The sequence below is a fragment of the Dermacentor albipictus genome, chromosome 4 (genome assembly GCF_038994185.2).
Source record: "Dermacentor albipictus isolate Rhodes 1998 colony chromosome 4, USDA_Dalb.pri_finalv2, whole genome shotgun sequence".
NCBI lineage: Eukaryota > Metazoa > Arthropoda > Arachnida > Ixodida > Ixodidae > Dermacentor > Dermacentor albipictus.
In genome coordinates, this window is record NC_091824.1 from 33,693,718 (window position 1) to 33,706,049 (window position 12,332).

Sequence of the window (12,332 nt, forward strand, 5' to 3'; positions counted from 1 at the left end):
CATTGCGTATAGAGGGTGGCCAGTTTCTTTAGAACAATCTGCCCACCATCCTTCAACAAATCTGATGTTACCTGATCCTCCCCAGCTGCCTTCCTCCTTTGCATATCTCCTAAGGCTTTCTTTACTTCTTCCGGCGTTACCTTTGGGATTTCGAATTCCTCTAGACTTTTGATAGACTATTGACTATAGGCAATTTATATTGCGCATGTATAAGAGCCGTAAAACCAGCCACTGGATTGCCTATGGTAGGGTTGAACCACCAGCAGGCAAGTTGGAGTAAAAACCAGTTTTGCTGGTGGGAAAGCGGCCTGGTGGCAAAAGCAGATAAATACCGCTCGATACATGGCTATTGACAAGGTGGTTACTCGAGTGACGACGTTTTCCGGAATGTTTACTGGCTTATCTGAGTTTCACGCTTTCTATCTCTACATCTATATGCACCACATGTTTCTCTTCCTACTTATCATCGACGGATAAGTGTAGATTCATTTTAAGAAACAACTAAGGAGTGTACGATAAATTAGATGGCTTTACGGAAGGCTTGTTCGTACCATCTTGAATCGTACTGACTCGATATTTTCGATGAATTATTATTTTCGTGGGGCAAATGAAGTTCTTACACCTCTAAACTTTAGGAAGAATTTACAAGCCGGAGGACTCCCTAAGATATTTAGTGTCACAGGTATCCTAAAGACAATTTTGGTTTCGTTTATGATTGAGTGACTGTGCCATGACGTCAATAGACAGAACGCGGTCACGTTTGAGAAAGGCACCACGGCGTTTAAACACTCTCTCCGGCTTACTGGGTGAACTGCTCTTTATTTTTAATTATTTGTTATTTTTATCTCCAGGGTTCTTACATTAAAGAGGGGAGCGGCATAGAAACACACGGTAGGAAATGCTACAATAACACCAGCAGTAAAACTACACCAATTAGGTTAACAACTGAAGCACGCGAAATAATAAAACATGATGATAGTGGTAACATGGTTACCGAAGGGGCGCTATGACGTAAAATTGTTCCAAACTCTTGTTATACCTTTTCTGCCATTACCCTCCACGCTTGGTCAAAAATTGTTGGCCACGCCCATTTCACCTGTCTTCGAGCAGCGTCAAGAAAACTAGGAAAACTCTCTCCACCTGATATAACGCCTTCAGCCTAGTTATGCATCCGTAGGCTGAAAATGAGAAATTTATTTTTCCGATTATACGCCCTTTTCGCCTTTATCTTTGTATCATTTGTCAATCTATTTTTCGGGCAGCGCTTACCTCGCTTGTGTGTCGCGAAACATCACGAAACCGCAAAAAACTGCCCACGTCAGAGTGGCTTCTATTCACTAAAAATGATGCACGAAAGTGACGCGTTCGCACTTTTGAAATTACCGTAGACTGCCCCTCTAAAAAACGAATAGAAAATGACTTCCCGGCGATCACTCTTGCACGGTATACGCAAAACTACCGGCGAGAATTATTTTTTTATTCGTGTATTACAACTTTTATTTTGGCAGTATTATGTTGCCTAGCTCTTTCGGCACACATACGACATCGCTCTGCCGATTCTTCTTCTCTGAGAACCCATTTCAGCGGTGTTTTAAGTTCCCCGTTCAACGGTGTCGCGATTTTCGACCAGCCTCCGCAATCGAAGCAAGAAAAAGTGGGTCAATCACAAACGCCGGCGCAATTCTCACCATCCGGATATCTAATTTCACTTGGCTAGCTAGGCCCTACCGAAATCCTCTGCATTTCTGTGGTCTCCTAGCTTCTTGTCAACCAATTAAATAAAAAAATTACCGACGATTACGTTACTTCCTAATGCGAAATTTGAGCGCAGCAAATAAGCTGTTTCACCTTTTCGATAGATGAGGCAAAGAAATCGAGCAACACATGTATGCGCTATCACAGAATTTTTTTTTTATTTTTCACACGTATTCCTTTAACAAAGACTCCACTAACAGTTCTTGACAGTCATGAAGGAAGCTTTGTGGTCGGAGAAATAGACTGATATCAGGGGCGTAGCCAGGGGGGGGGGGGCTTATGGGGCTTTAGCCCCCCCCGAAATTTTTTCGTGCTGTCCATGCACCGCCGACCAAAGCGACCCCCGGCGCCGGAAATCACTCTGGATTTTGTCTATAATGTCTTTTTGACGCTCGAAAAGACATTTAACCGCGAAGATTGCAAACTCGGGCTGGATTTCGTGGCAACGCCCATACACCGGGAGTCACATAACGCCAAGCAGTCCCATCCAAGCACAAAGTTTCAAGGGCGCTTTGATGGTGAGCGGGCTCGCCGCGGCATCGCACTGAGGCCACCGAATCTATGGAGCGCATGGATATCGATTGCGAAACTTTATGGGTATATATCTCATAAGCTCTTGATGTGAAAGGTGCATTGACATTTCCAAAGTTGTGCTTTAGATTTTCAATTGCGGAACTTTGTGGGTTTAATGTTGTTATAAACATTTGGCGCCAAAGGTCTATTGACTTTTCTAAAGTCTTACATCGGAACATACAACGAGACAAGCCAAATCAACACACTAGCAGACGAGTTGACAAAGCAGGCAGCGAGGTCCAATGAGACGAAGCGTTGGGGTGGTTCATTTGTGCCGTCATGTCACATTAAAAATGTCAACATTTTTTTAAACCTACGCAAGAACATTCATGTCAAGACACTAAAGCCAGCCAAAGTAACTACGTTCTTATTTATTTTTTTTTTACTTTGACTTTTATTCGCGAGGACACATTGAGCCTCTTCAATTTTTTTTTCGCTACCCTACCCGCGGGCTGCCAGAGCCAGCCAGAGCGCATACGTTTTTCTCGTATGGCCCCGACCACCGTTCGGTGCGCGTTCGGTTTGCTCTGGCCGAGGGGATTTTCACCGGACAGAGTTTTGGACGCTTTCTGGCTAGCAGACGAGAAAAAAAAATGGTCGCTCGCCGCCATCACTGTGGGGACTCGAAGGATTGCACCGCACTCCTTGAGCGGAACCTTTCCGGAAAGTCTTGTTTCGCCGCTGTAGGATATTGAGCAGTATGCGTATGGTTCTCAGTGGACCAAGCGTCTCATGTTTTCTTCGGTATTCCTTCCGTAGCCCCACTAGGTTCCCGAAGTAGGCATTAGATTCTGTCCAACATACTTTCCTATGCGTTTTTTTTTCATTTCGGTGCCTCCGCCTCACAGAAAAAAAAAAATACATTGTTGCGGCGCAGCGAATTGTCGCATGGTGAAAGTTCGATTTTGATACTTCTTTTGCGGAAAGTAATGGGCGACGGGACGCTTCAATTGCCGGATACGTTTATTATATTATTGCGAAAGCAATTATATGGACACTCCAGGCACATTCCTGCCATCGCCCTCACGTTTCGTATAAAGTCCAAGGGTGATAACATCGTGACCACGCGCTGCATGCTGTATGTGCGATGAAAGCGTAGGAGGGGAGCTGGAATGGGTGAGCCGACGATGGTGGCTCAGTCTTGTGTGCGCAAAGGAGAAAAGCGGGGAGCAAGCGCGCTGCCTTCCGTCGCGCGCAATACATCGGGGGGAATGGATGGAATGGGGGCGGAATCTAGGATTCTGTGAATCTATGATTGTGCAACATGTTTATTTGCCTTGTTTGACGCATTATATACAGTTACTTCTTCTTACATACATAGACTCATTGGAGACTTATAACGTATACTTAAATATCTTGTTGCGAGGTTTTGTGTATACATGCAGTGAACTTTGTTTCCAGGGACACTTCGTTGTCCTTTATCAAGCTGTATTTTCGCATTTGTATATCCCATGGTATCTTTGCATTTCTAATGTACGAGGGCGAGTCAAATGAAAGTGAGCCTACCCTAACCGCGCAATAATGGTTCGGTTCATTATCTGCGAGGCATGTGCGTAGGAGAACGGCATGTCTCATTTACAAAAGTGACACGCAGGTGTGAAGATGAATGTTCTTTAATGCTCTCATACACTGGGTTGAATATGGTTGCGTCACATAATGGACACTTCAAAAGTTGAACAGCTCGGTGTCGCGAAGTTTTTGACAGCTGAAGGTGTTTCGAAAACAGAAATTAGTCACCATATGACTCCCGTGTACGTTGAACACTGCATTTCATTGACCACTGTGAAGCGTTGGAGCAAACGGTTCAAAAGACGTTGCAAAAACATTCCAAGACCGGGCCAAAACCATCGTGCAATCACCCCCACACAATTTCAAAGGTTCATGAGCTGCTGAAACAAGAACGGAGGATAAGCATCGATGAACTGGCAGACCGTCTGAACATCAGTCACGGTTTGGTTCACGCCATAATTCATGAGCTTCTCGGTTATCGGCTCTTTGGTGCGCGATGGATCCCCAAGATTTTTATCCATCACGAGAAGACGGAGAAGTTTCGCGCTGCCTTGACTCATTTGATCGGGTATCACAATGAGCATGACGACTTATTGTTTGCAACTGTGATCGGGGACGAACCTTGGTGCCACTACTACGAGCCTGAAACACGACGGCAAAGCTTACAGTGGAAACATTCGAATTTACCACGCCCAAAGAACGTAAAGGCCGTCATTTCCGCTGGAAAGGTGTTGTTGACTTTTTTTTTTCGATCGACAGGGTCCATTACTGATAGAATTTGCCAAATCTTGAGAGGCTATCAATTGTTTCCGATATTGTGAAACGCCAGAACGGCAGCGTGTCGCAACCAAGAACGAACAACGTGGAAAATTGACGAATAGGGTCATCTTGTTCCACGACAATGCCTGTCCCCACGTCGCTTATGTGGTTAATATAAAACTGGGAAAGTTTAAGTGGGAAACGCTGCAACATCCGCAATAGAGCTCAGACCTGTCACCTTGCGACTTCTACATTTTGGGGCAACCGAAAAAACAGCTCAAGGAAACCAGATACAGACTTTTTGATGCAGCAACCCAAGGAGTTTTATAAGCCGGGAATCGCGCAACTCGTTAGTCAATAAGACAAATGTCTAAATTCTCATGAAGACTACTTTTAAATAAAGTAGCCCATCGTTGGCTCATTCATTTGACTTGCCCTTATATATCTTGCAGAACTCCTGCTTTTTATACGTGCTCTCTGTCGCGACTATAACTTCGGTGCAATTACTCACGATACACGACAAGGGACAGCTACTCCTGCGTAATACATTGGAACAAACGACAGCGTCATTGAGATTTTTCACTGGCCATTGCATATATACAAGAATGTAAGCACGGTTCTTGAATGACAAAGTTTCATTACCATATTTGTCCTCAACTTGTTCAGTTCATTGCCTTTTAATTTTTCATATCAGCGGTATGCACTGCTTTCCTGGTTTCGAACTGATATAGTTCTAAAGTTCGTGTGATATTTTCTTTACTTAATAAATACACAAACAACATGGAAGCATTGACGTCAGTTATGTTGGGCACAATTTTTGGCACATACGAGTATAATACTTTATGAAAAAATACATATTTTACTTGTATTTACAGAGCGTAGCTTTCAAGAATTCGTTTGCAGCATCTTTGGCAATGACAATGCAGTTATTATGCATTTATTATTCATATAGTTGATCCCTCGATAAATTGTTTAAGAGGAAGCTTTAGCTCGGGCCCGATCCGACGCGGCCTATTCAAATACTTGTAAAACGCAGACACGCTTTTCTGAGATAATCCTGCTAATCGCTTTTATTGAAATTGGTTGCAGGTAAATCCTAGTGTATGTTGGAAACAGAACTTTGATTTAGGGCCTGAATTTTGTTTAAAATATTTTGGAAAATTCGAAAGTTTGAAAAAATAGAAGCACGACGTTTACAAGCTAATAGCTATGCATGAAGAACAGATATTGTGGTTCTGTAAACGGCATTTATTATAACAGTCAAAGCGGACAAGTTTGCTGTGTCAATTTGTATCTTACGTGAATTGGTTGCGTTGGGTACAAGGGTTCTGCAAAAGCCGTATTTCCGCAATACTAAATTTTTTGAGATTTATGTGTACCATATCTATTTTTTCCGCTGTAGATGTACTATTAGATGCAATTCACAGAATTGTGATATCATTTTTCATTGTTAAGTCACGGTGTTTTAAACTTGATAGTTTCGTTTTCTGAAAATTTTCAATTTTGGCCAATTTTTAATAAATAATTGACCACCGAAATGAAAAATTCGAAGCCAGTAGTCACTAGAAATAAATTATTCCTTTGAAATGCAAAAAACCTCCTCAAATTTGGTGAAGTGGTTGCAGGGAAAAACGAATTCCGCTTCTACATGTACTTAAATAGGAGCACCCGAGCTAAAGCTGCCTCTCAAGGAGGAGGCTATATATATATACATATATATATATATATATGTATATATATATATATATATATATATATATATATATATATATATATATATATATATATATATTTATATATATATGTTGGGCCAGTGGCGTAGCCCCCCCCGAACAAAATTTCTGGCTACGCCACTGACTGATATATGTTCGACTTGGTACACCAATGCTTGATTCTCAAAGACGAGATCTATACAAGTGCCTCGCGAGGTTGTCACAGCCGCGGGACGCGTTACGAGCGAGAGGAACGGGATGTTCTCCCGCATAAGTGTTAGGAAATTGCTGTTTGTCTTTATGTCAACATTAAAGTCCCCCACTACTAACATCGGTGTGGATCGATGGACGGTTAATGCGAGTTGCAGGAAGTGCACGACGTCTTTCGTGAGTGCGGTAGGGGCGAAGTAGGCAGCTACAACCAGCAAGCCGTTGGGCAACTTTGCGGCGCGCAGTTCGCCAACTTCATGTGACGTGCCAAACATTTCGACTGGTATTGCAGAGAGACCTGTGCGCAAGTAGATAGCGACTCCCGCCGCTCTGTTGTGGTCTCTGCGAGCACCACAGCAGTATAAGAATTAAGAGAGGAATTAAGTTCGAGCCGGCGCTTTGACAACCGGAGACTCGCAGGAAGAGGGGGGAGGGAGGCGGCGTGTACACCCAGCGGCAAACGATGGGGGCAGAAGCGCGCGCAGCAAGCGGACAACACGATAAAGGGAGGAGGGAAGAGATAGCAGCGACTGACTGATGCCGCTGACGCCGATAGTGAGTCAACCCCAGCTGCGGAGTTGGTTTCAGGGACAACGCCGCCGATGCCGACACAAGCAATATGATACCCTCGCTTCCGCAGCGCTAAGAACCAGGTCTAGCCGTGGGAAGGTGGTCACGTATTCGTCGACGTGCCGTGGCCTACGTGAAATAACCGGCGCGTCGGCAACTGAAGAGCACCCTATCCGCCACACAAGAACAGGGGGGGGGGACCCTTTCCTCCTCTTTCTGCATGGCGGCGACGGTGTTCTATGCAGTCACGTTATCTTGACTCTCTAGCGGCGTCAGCGGCATCCAGCGGTATCAGTCGGTCGCTGCTAGCGCTGGGGGGATGAAAGGGGGGCGGAGCTGGTTACGAGGCCGACGACAACGCCGACGACAACGCCGACGACGACGCGAAACCCAGGAACGGACGCCAAAGAGCTGCGCTCTAAAATACAAATGGGTTGGATCGCATATAGCAGGCATTGTCAGCGCCTCAGTGGAAGCTTACCATCCTCATTGAAAAGGAAGGTGTATAATCAGTGCAGTTTACCGATACTGACATATGGGGCACAGACTTGGAGACTGACAAAGCAGCTGGAGAACAAGTTAAGGACCGCACAAAAAGGGATGGAAACAAGAATGCTAGGTATAACCGTGAGAAACAGAAAGAGAGCGGTTTGGATCAGAGAGCAAACGGGTATAGCCGATATTCTAATTGACCTTTTCGATAGATTGAGGCAAAGAAATCGAGCAACACATGTATGCGCTATCACAGATTTTTTTTTATTTTTCACACGTATTCCTTTAACAAAGACTCCACTAACAGTTCTTGACAGTCATGAAGGAAGCTTTGTGGTCGGAGAAATAGACTGATATATGTTCGACTTGGTACACCAATGCTTGATTCTCAAAGACGAGATCTATACAAGTGCCTCACGAGGTTGTCACAGCCGTGGGACGCGTTACGAGCGAGAGGAACGGGATGTTCTCCCGCATAAGTGTTCCCCACTAATAAATAATAAAGTCCCCCACTACTAACATCGGTGTGGATCGATGGACGGTTAATGCGAGTTGCAGGAAGTGCACGACGTCTTTCGTGAGTGCGGTAGCGGACTCACGAAAGCGGTATCAGTCGGTCGCTGCTAGCGCTGGGGGGATGAAAGGGGGGCGGAGCTGGTTACGAGGCCGACGATAACGCCGACGACGACGCGAAAACCAGGAACGGACGCCAAAGAGCCATTTGTGTAGCCAGCCCTCCTCCACAGTCTCTCCTCCTCCCTTCCATCATCCTCCCTCGCCCGGAGAGCCGACAGCGCGCATGCGCGGCGGCGGAGCAGCAGATTCGTCGGCGAGCTGGTTACGAGGCCGACGACAACGCCGACGACGACGACGACGCGAAACCCAGGAACGGACGCCAAAGAGCTGCGCTCTAAAAAATACCTGTCAAAGAAGGTGATTTTGAAAGCAAATAAATAGGGACCCTTTCTAAACGCGGAGAGCGCTAGATTGCGCTGTTCCCACAACACTGCAGGTCACCGCCTGATGCTTGTGCTTGCGGTTACGCAAATTTGGCGTCAGAACATAGGAATAAAATTTAATATAGTGGTTTTACGCTCTTAAGTCCGAGGTCAGAATGTGTCTATCTTTGATTGGTACGGAACATCCAACTGCTACATGCTGTTACATCGGGCCTCACAGTGAGCAGCGTCACAATATTTCCTCTACTGGGACACGATACAAAAACATGAAGGCTTGTCAAACATAATTTTTATGCCTTCTAGGTTCCGAACCTTCAATATTGCAAAGAAATTAAGTGCAGGTAGTATCATGCCGCTACTCCTGTAGCATACGTGAATAGACAAGTAAACAAATTTTTGCGAATGATCGTTCACATAAGTCATCAGCGAGAAATATCACCTGCTGACTTATCGGTATATAAGCGTGTAGCAGAACTGCCGCCATGGCGACAATAGCTTGGAGAGTAGGCTTGTGATAAATGCGAAGAAGGTTTGCAGTACTGACCAATTCAAACGAAAATAAGGACGTTTGACAGACATTTGATTAGACGACGCAGCTTTTTCCTGAGTCATCCTTCATCCAATCGACAACCTGGACCATGAACGGAGCAGCAGGAAGCATGCCAATGGTCTACAGTTAGTCATTACGTCACAAACGTAGCCTTCAATATGCCGCTACTCGTTTTGTCCGCCTCATTGCGAACAAGGAACCCGTACGGGTTCCGAAACATCTTTCTTTTGGATGGACTTGGCCAGTAACTGCAAACCTTTTTCACTTCAGTGCCTGACCAGCAGAATTTTTGTCGAAACCTTGACTATACTAGGCTTGTAATAGCCGAACAGCGTGAGGATGACCATGCCGTGCTCGTTGCCTATGGAAGTGTCGTCCCAACATCTCTGGAAGGAGCGCTGGGGTTCAATCTGATAACGGCTTGGAAAGCGAAACGTTCGCTTACCATGGCGTGATGGTTCAGAATAGCTGATCAACCAGCGTGCGACTCTGATAAATCATACGAATATAAGGAAACGGTTCACTGCCACGTTGTCCTGACGGTAAAGAATCCCACAGCGGTACAGCGGTGAGTCACAATACTAACACTTTATTGGGCGCACCTGTGCTCCCAAAAACAAGTTGCGCTCGGGTAGAATAATATTGACGAGGGCATGCCTCGAAAAGCGAAATGTGATCTGTGGTCGGTGATTTGTAGACGACTCGTCGATATTTTCAGAGCAATCAGCGCGCATGCCATCTCTGATTGTGCATCACACACACACACACACACACACACACACACACACACACACACACACACACACACACACACACACACACACACACACACACACACACACACACACACACGCACACGCACACGCACACGCACACACACGCGCACACGCACACGCACACACGCACACGCACACACGCACACACGCACACGCACACACGCATGCACACGCACACACGCACACACACGCACACACAATCGAGTGGAATCCACTACAACTATCCAGAAAGTTCTGACCACACGCGGGTGTGCCTTGCGCCCGCGTGTTATGAGCGGTCACCAGAAAAAAGATAATGTATGGCTGCCAATAAGATCACGTCCCCGCAGTTTGAGTCCGCTGGCTGCAGGGACAGGAGTTTTCAGATTTGTGTTTGCGGAGACCAATCAGAAAAATATTTGCTTCGATATCGATGAGTGTCGAGAGCTACGGAGGTGCCATCTCATAAATCTGAACGTCCAGCTGCTTCCTCTAATCTGCTTCCAGAGGAACGAATTGTCTTGATGAAAGACCGGCACTCGGAAACGGCCTCAAAACATTTGCAATCTTCAGCGCATGTACACATAACCTCACGTACTGCATACTGGCTAGACATTTTACACGAGCAATGCGAGCCTACGTCTCCAAAATATCGTATTCATTCAAATAAGTATGTGGGAGAACAACTGTAGACCTTATCGGTCGTTGCTTGCTGTGCTACTTGACCATAAAAGGGCCGCGTGTCCTTGATTGCGCTTAACGTTGTCAAGGATATAAAATATCGTTATATCATTAGGAAAAGAAGTGGTGCACTGCTATTTGGTGAATATATTTCAAACCATTTATCCTGCATGGCGCACCATACATAGCCACAAAAAACTGACGAAACGTGTAATACATGTGCCGTACACATGTCGAACCGCTTTTTATTGAAGTGCCTATGCGGAAATGGTCATCTAACGAATGTCGAGATGCAGCTGTGCTGAGTTGAAGCAAAAAAAAAACACCCGCGGTTGCCCCTTTTAGAGTGTACACCTACAGGTTGCAACATTACATAGCGGAATGAATTCTCCACTCGACCGCAGATACGACCAGTTCCTCGCCGACTGCCGCAGCTGCTTGGAGTGCGAGACGGGCGAGTGCGAGCGCGACCAGCTGCGCCACGAGATGGCCGATGCCCGGCGCGACCTCATCGCCGAGATGAAAGATGTGTTCCGGTCCTCGTGTGACGAATTCGACGAGTGGCGCATGCGCTATCTGGAGCGCGAGCTCCAGCTGTCGTGCTCGGCGCTACAAGAGGGCGACCGCTTCCGCGTGATGGCCGCCGTCCTGCGCTACGAGATCCTGGAAGGCCTGCCAGAGCTCGAGAAGCGCACGCGGGAGAGGGCGGCCGCACTGTGGAAGGAGCTCGTCGAGGAGCAGTGGACAGACGTCGATGTACTCTTCGACGCCTAGCGCACCTATATAGCGTGACTTGAAAAATGCAGTTTTTCTTTTACTGTCTCCGCGACTTCTTGAATCTACATCTGTCTATATTGCTGACTCGCACACTGGGTGCTCTCGAGCTACCTGTCTTCTTTGCTTTCTTTCTACGATAGCGAGGCACGTTCGCGCAGTCGTTGTTGTCGTGCTGTTGACCGTGTGTTGACCGACCCGGATGTGCCGTCGGCGCGTTGAGGGTCAGGATAGGATGGCTCCAGAGACACGCAATGGGCGCCTGCAAAAGTGGCGAATCCTAGTCAACGCACTGTCACCCTGCCGGAGTGAGAGCAGCCTTCTGGCTTGCGCTGCATTCAAGAGAGCTGTGCGCGCACTGATTAGTGTTTCTGCTAAGCGCCTACGTGCCAAACGCATGGTGGTTCATATAGGCTGTCGAATCGAACCGGAACTGAACCGCAAACCGGTTTTGAACAGTTTTTCTCAGCTGTAAGTTTTCGGCCATCTTGGAACCGAACTCCTACTTTATTGAGGAACTCTTGCGAACCGTTTCGACCCCAGCTGCAGCCCTGGCTCGTTCTTGCAGAATTCCTGGGACCATGCCGGCAGCTGCGCTAACGAGAGTCGACGAGACGAGGGTCGCGGCGCGTCGAGTGTTGCCTAGGCAACACCACAGATCACTCAAGTGTACCCATTGTCACCCCGTAGTGTCTAGACCTATGAGGAAGCACAAATGCCTATGACACATTTCGCAGCTCTAGATTTGTCGTCTAAGTGAACTGCACGACTCGCGGTTTTACATTTGACGAAATCGCAATCAACGCCTGGAGCTCCACTTGAACCATTTCTCTACGAAGTTCAGGTTTGCATCACTCGCAGCGTGCACACATTTGTATTATTTCTGGCGACTTCAGCGCGAATGACGTTAAGGCACCGCTGACCGACGCGTACGTAATGCACAGTTACTACAATTCGCGTCTGCCAGGGATATTAAATTAGTCAATAACCCTCGATCCCGACGTCTATCCCGATATACGTGTTGCTCACAGCC

At 46.6% G+C, this 12,332-nt stretch overlaps 1 protein-coding gene across 1 annotated transcript in view; it reads left to right on the top strand.

Annotated features, from left to right (window-relative positions):
* LOC135900193 (uncharacterized) overlaps window positions 1–11,347 on the top strand; it is a 36,689-nt gene extending 25,342 nt beyond the window's left edge. The window contains exon 8 of the mRNA XM_065429635.2: window positions 10,930–11,347. Coding sequence (XP_065285707.2) covers window positions 10,930–11,299 — 370 coding nt within the window. The 3' untranslated portion in view covers window positions 11,300–11,347. The remainder of the gene's footprint in view (window positions 1–10,929) is intronic.
* Window positions 11,348–12,332: the final 985 nt, after the last annotated feature.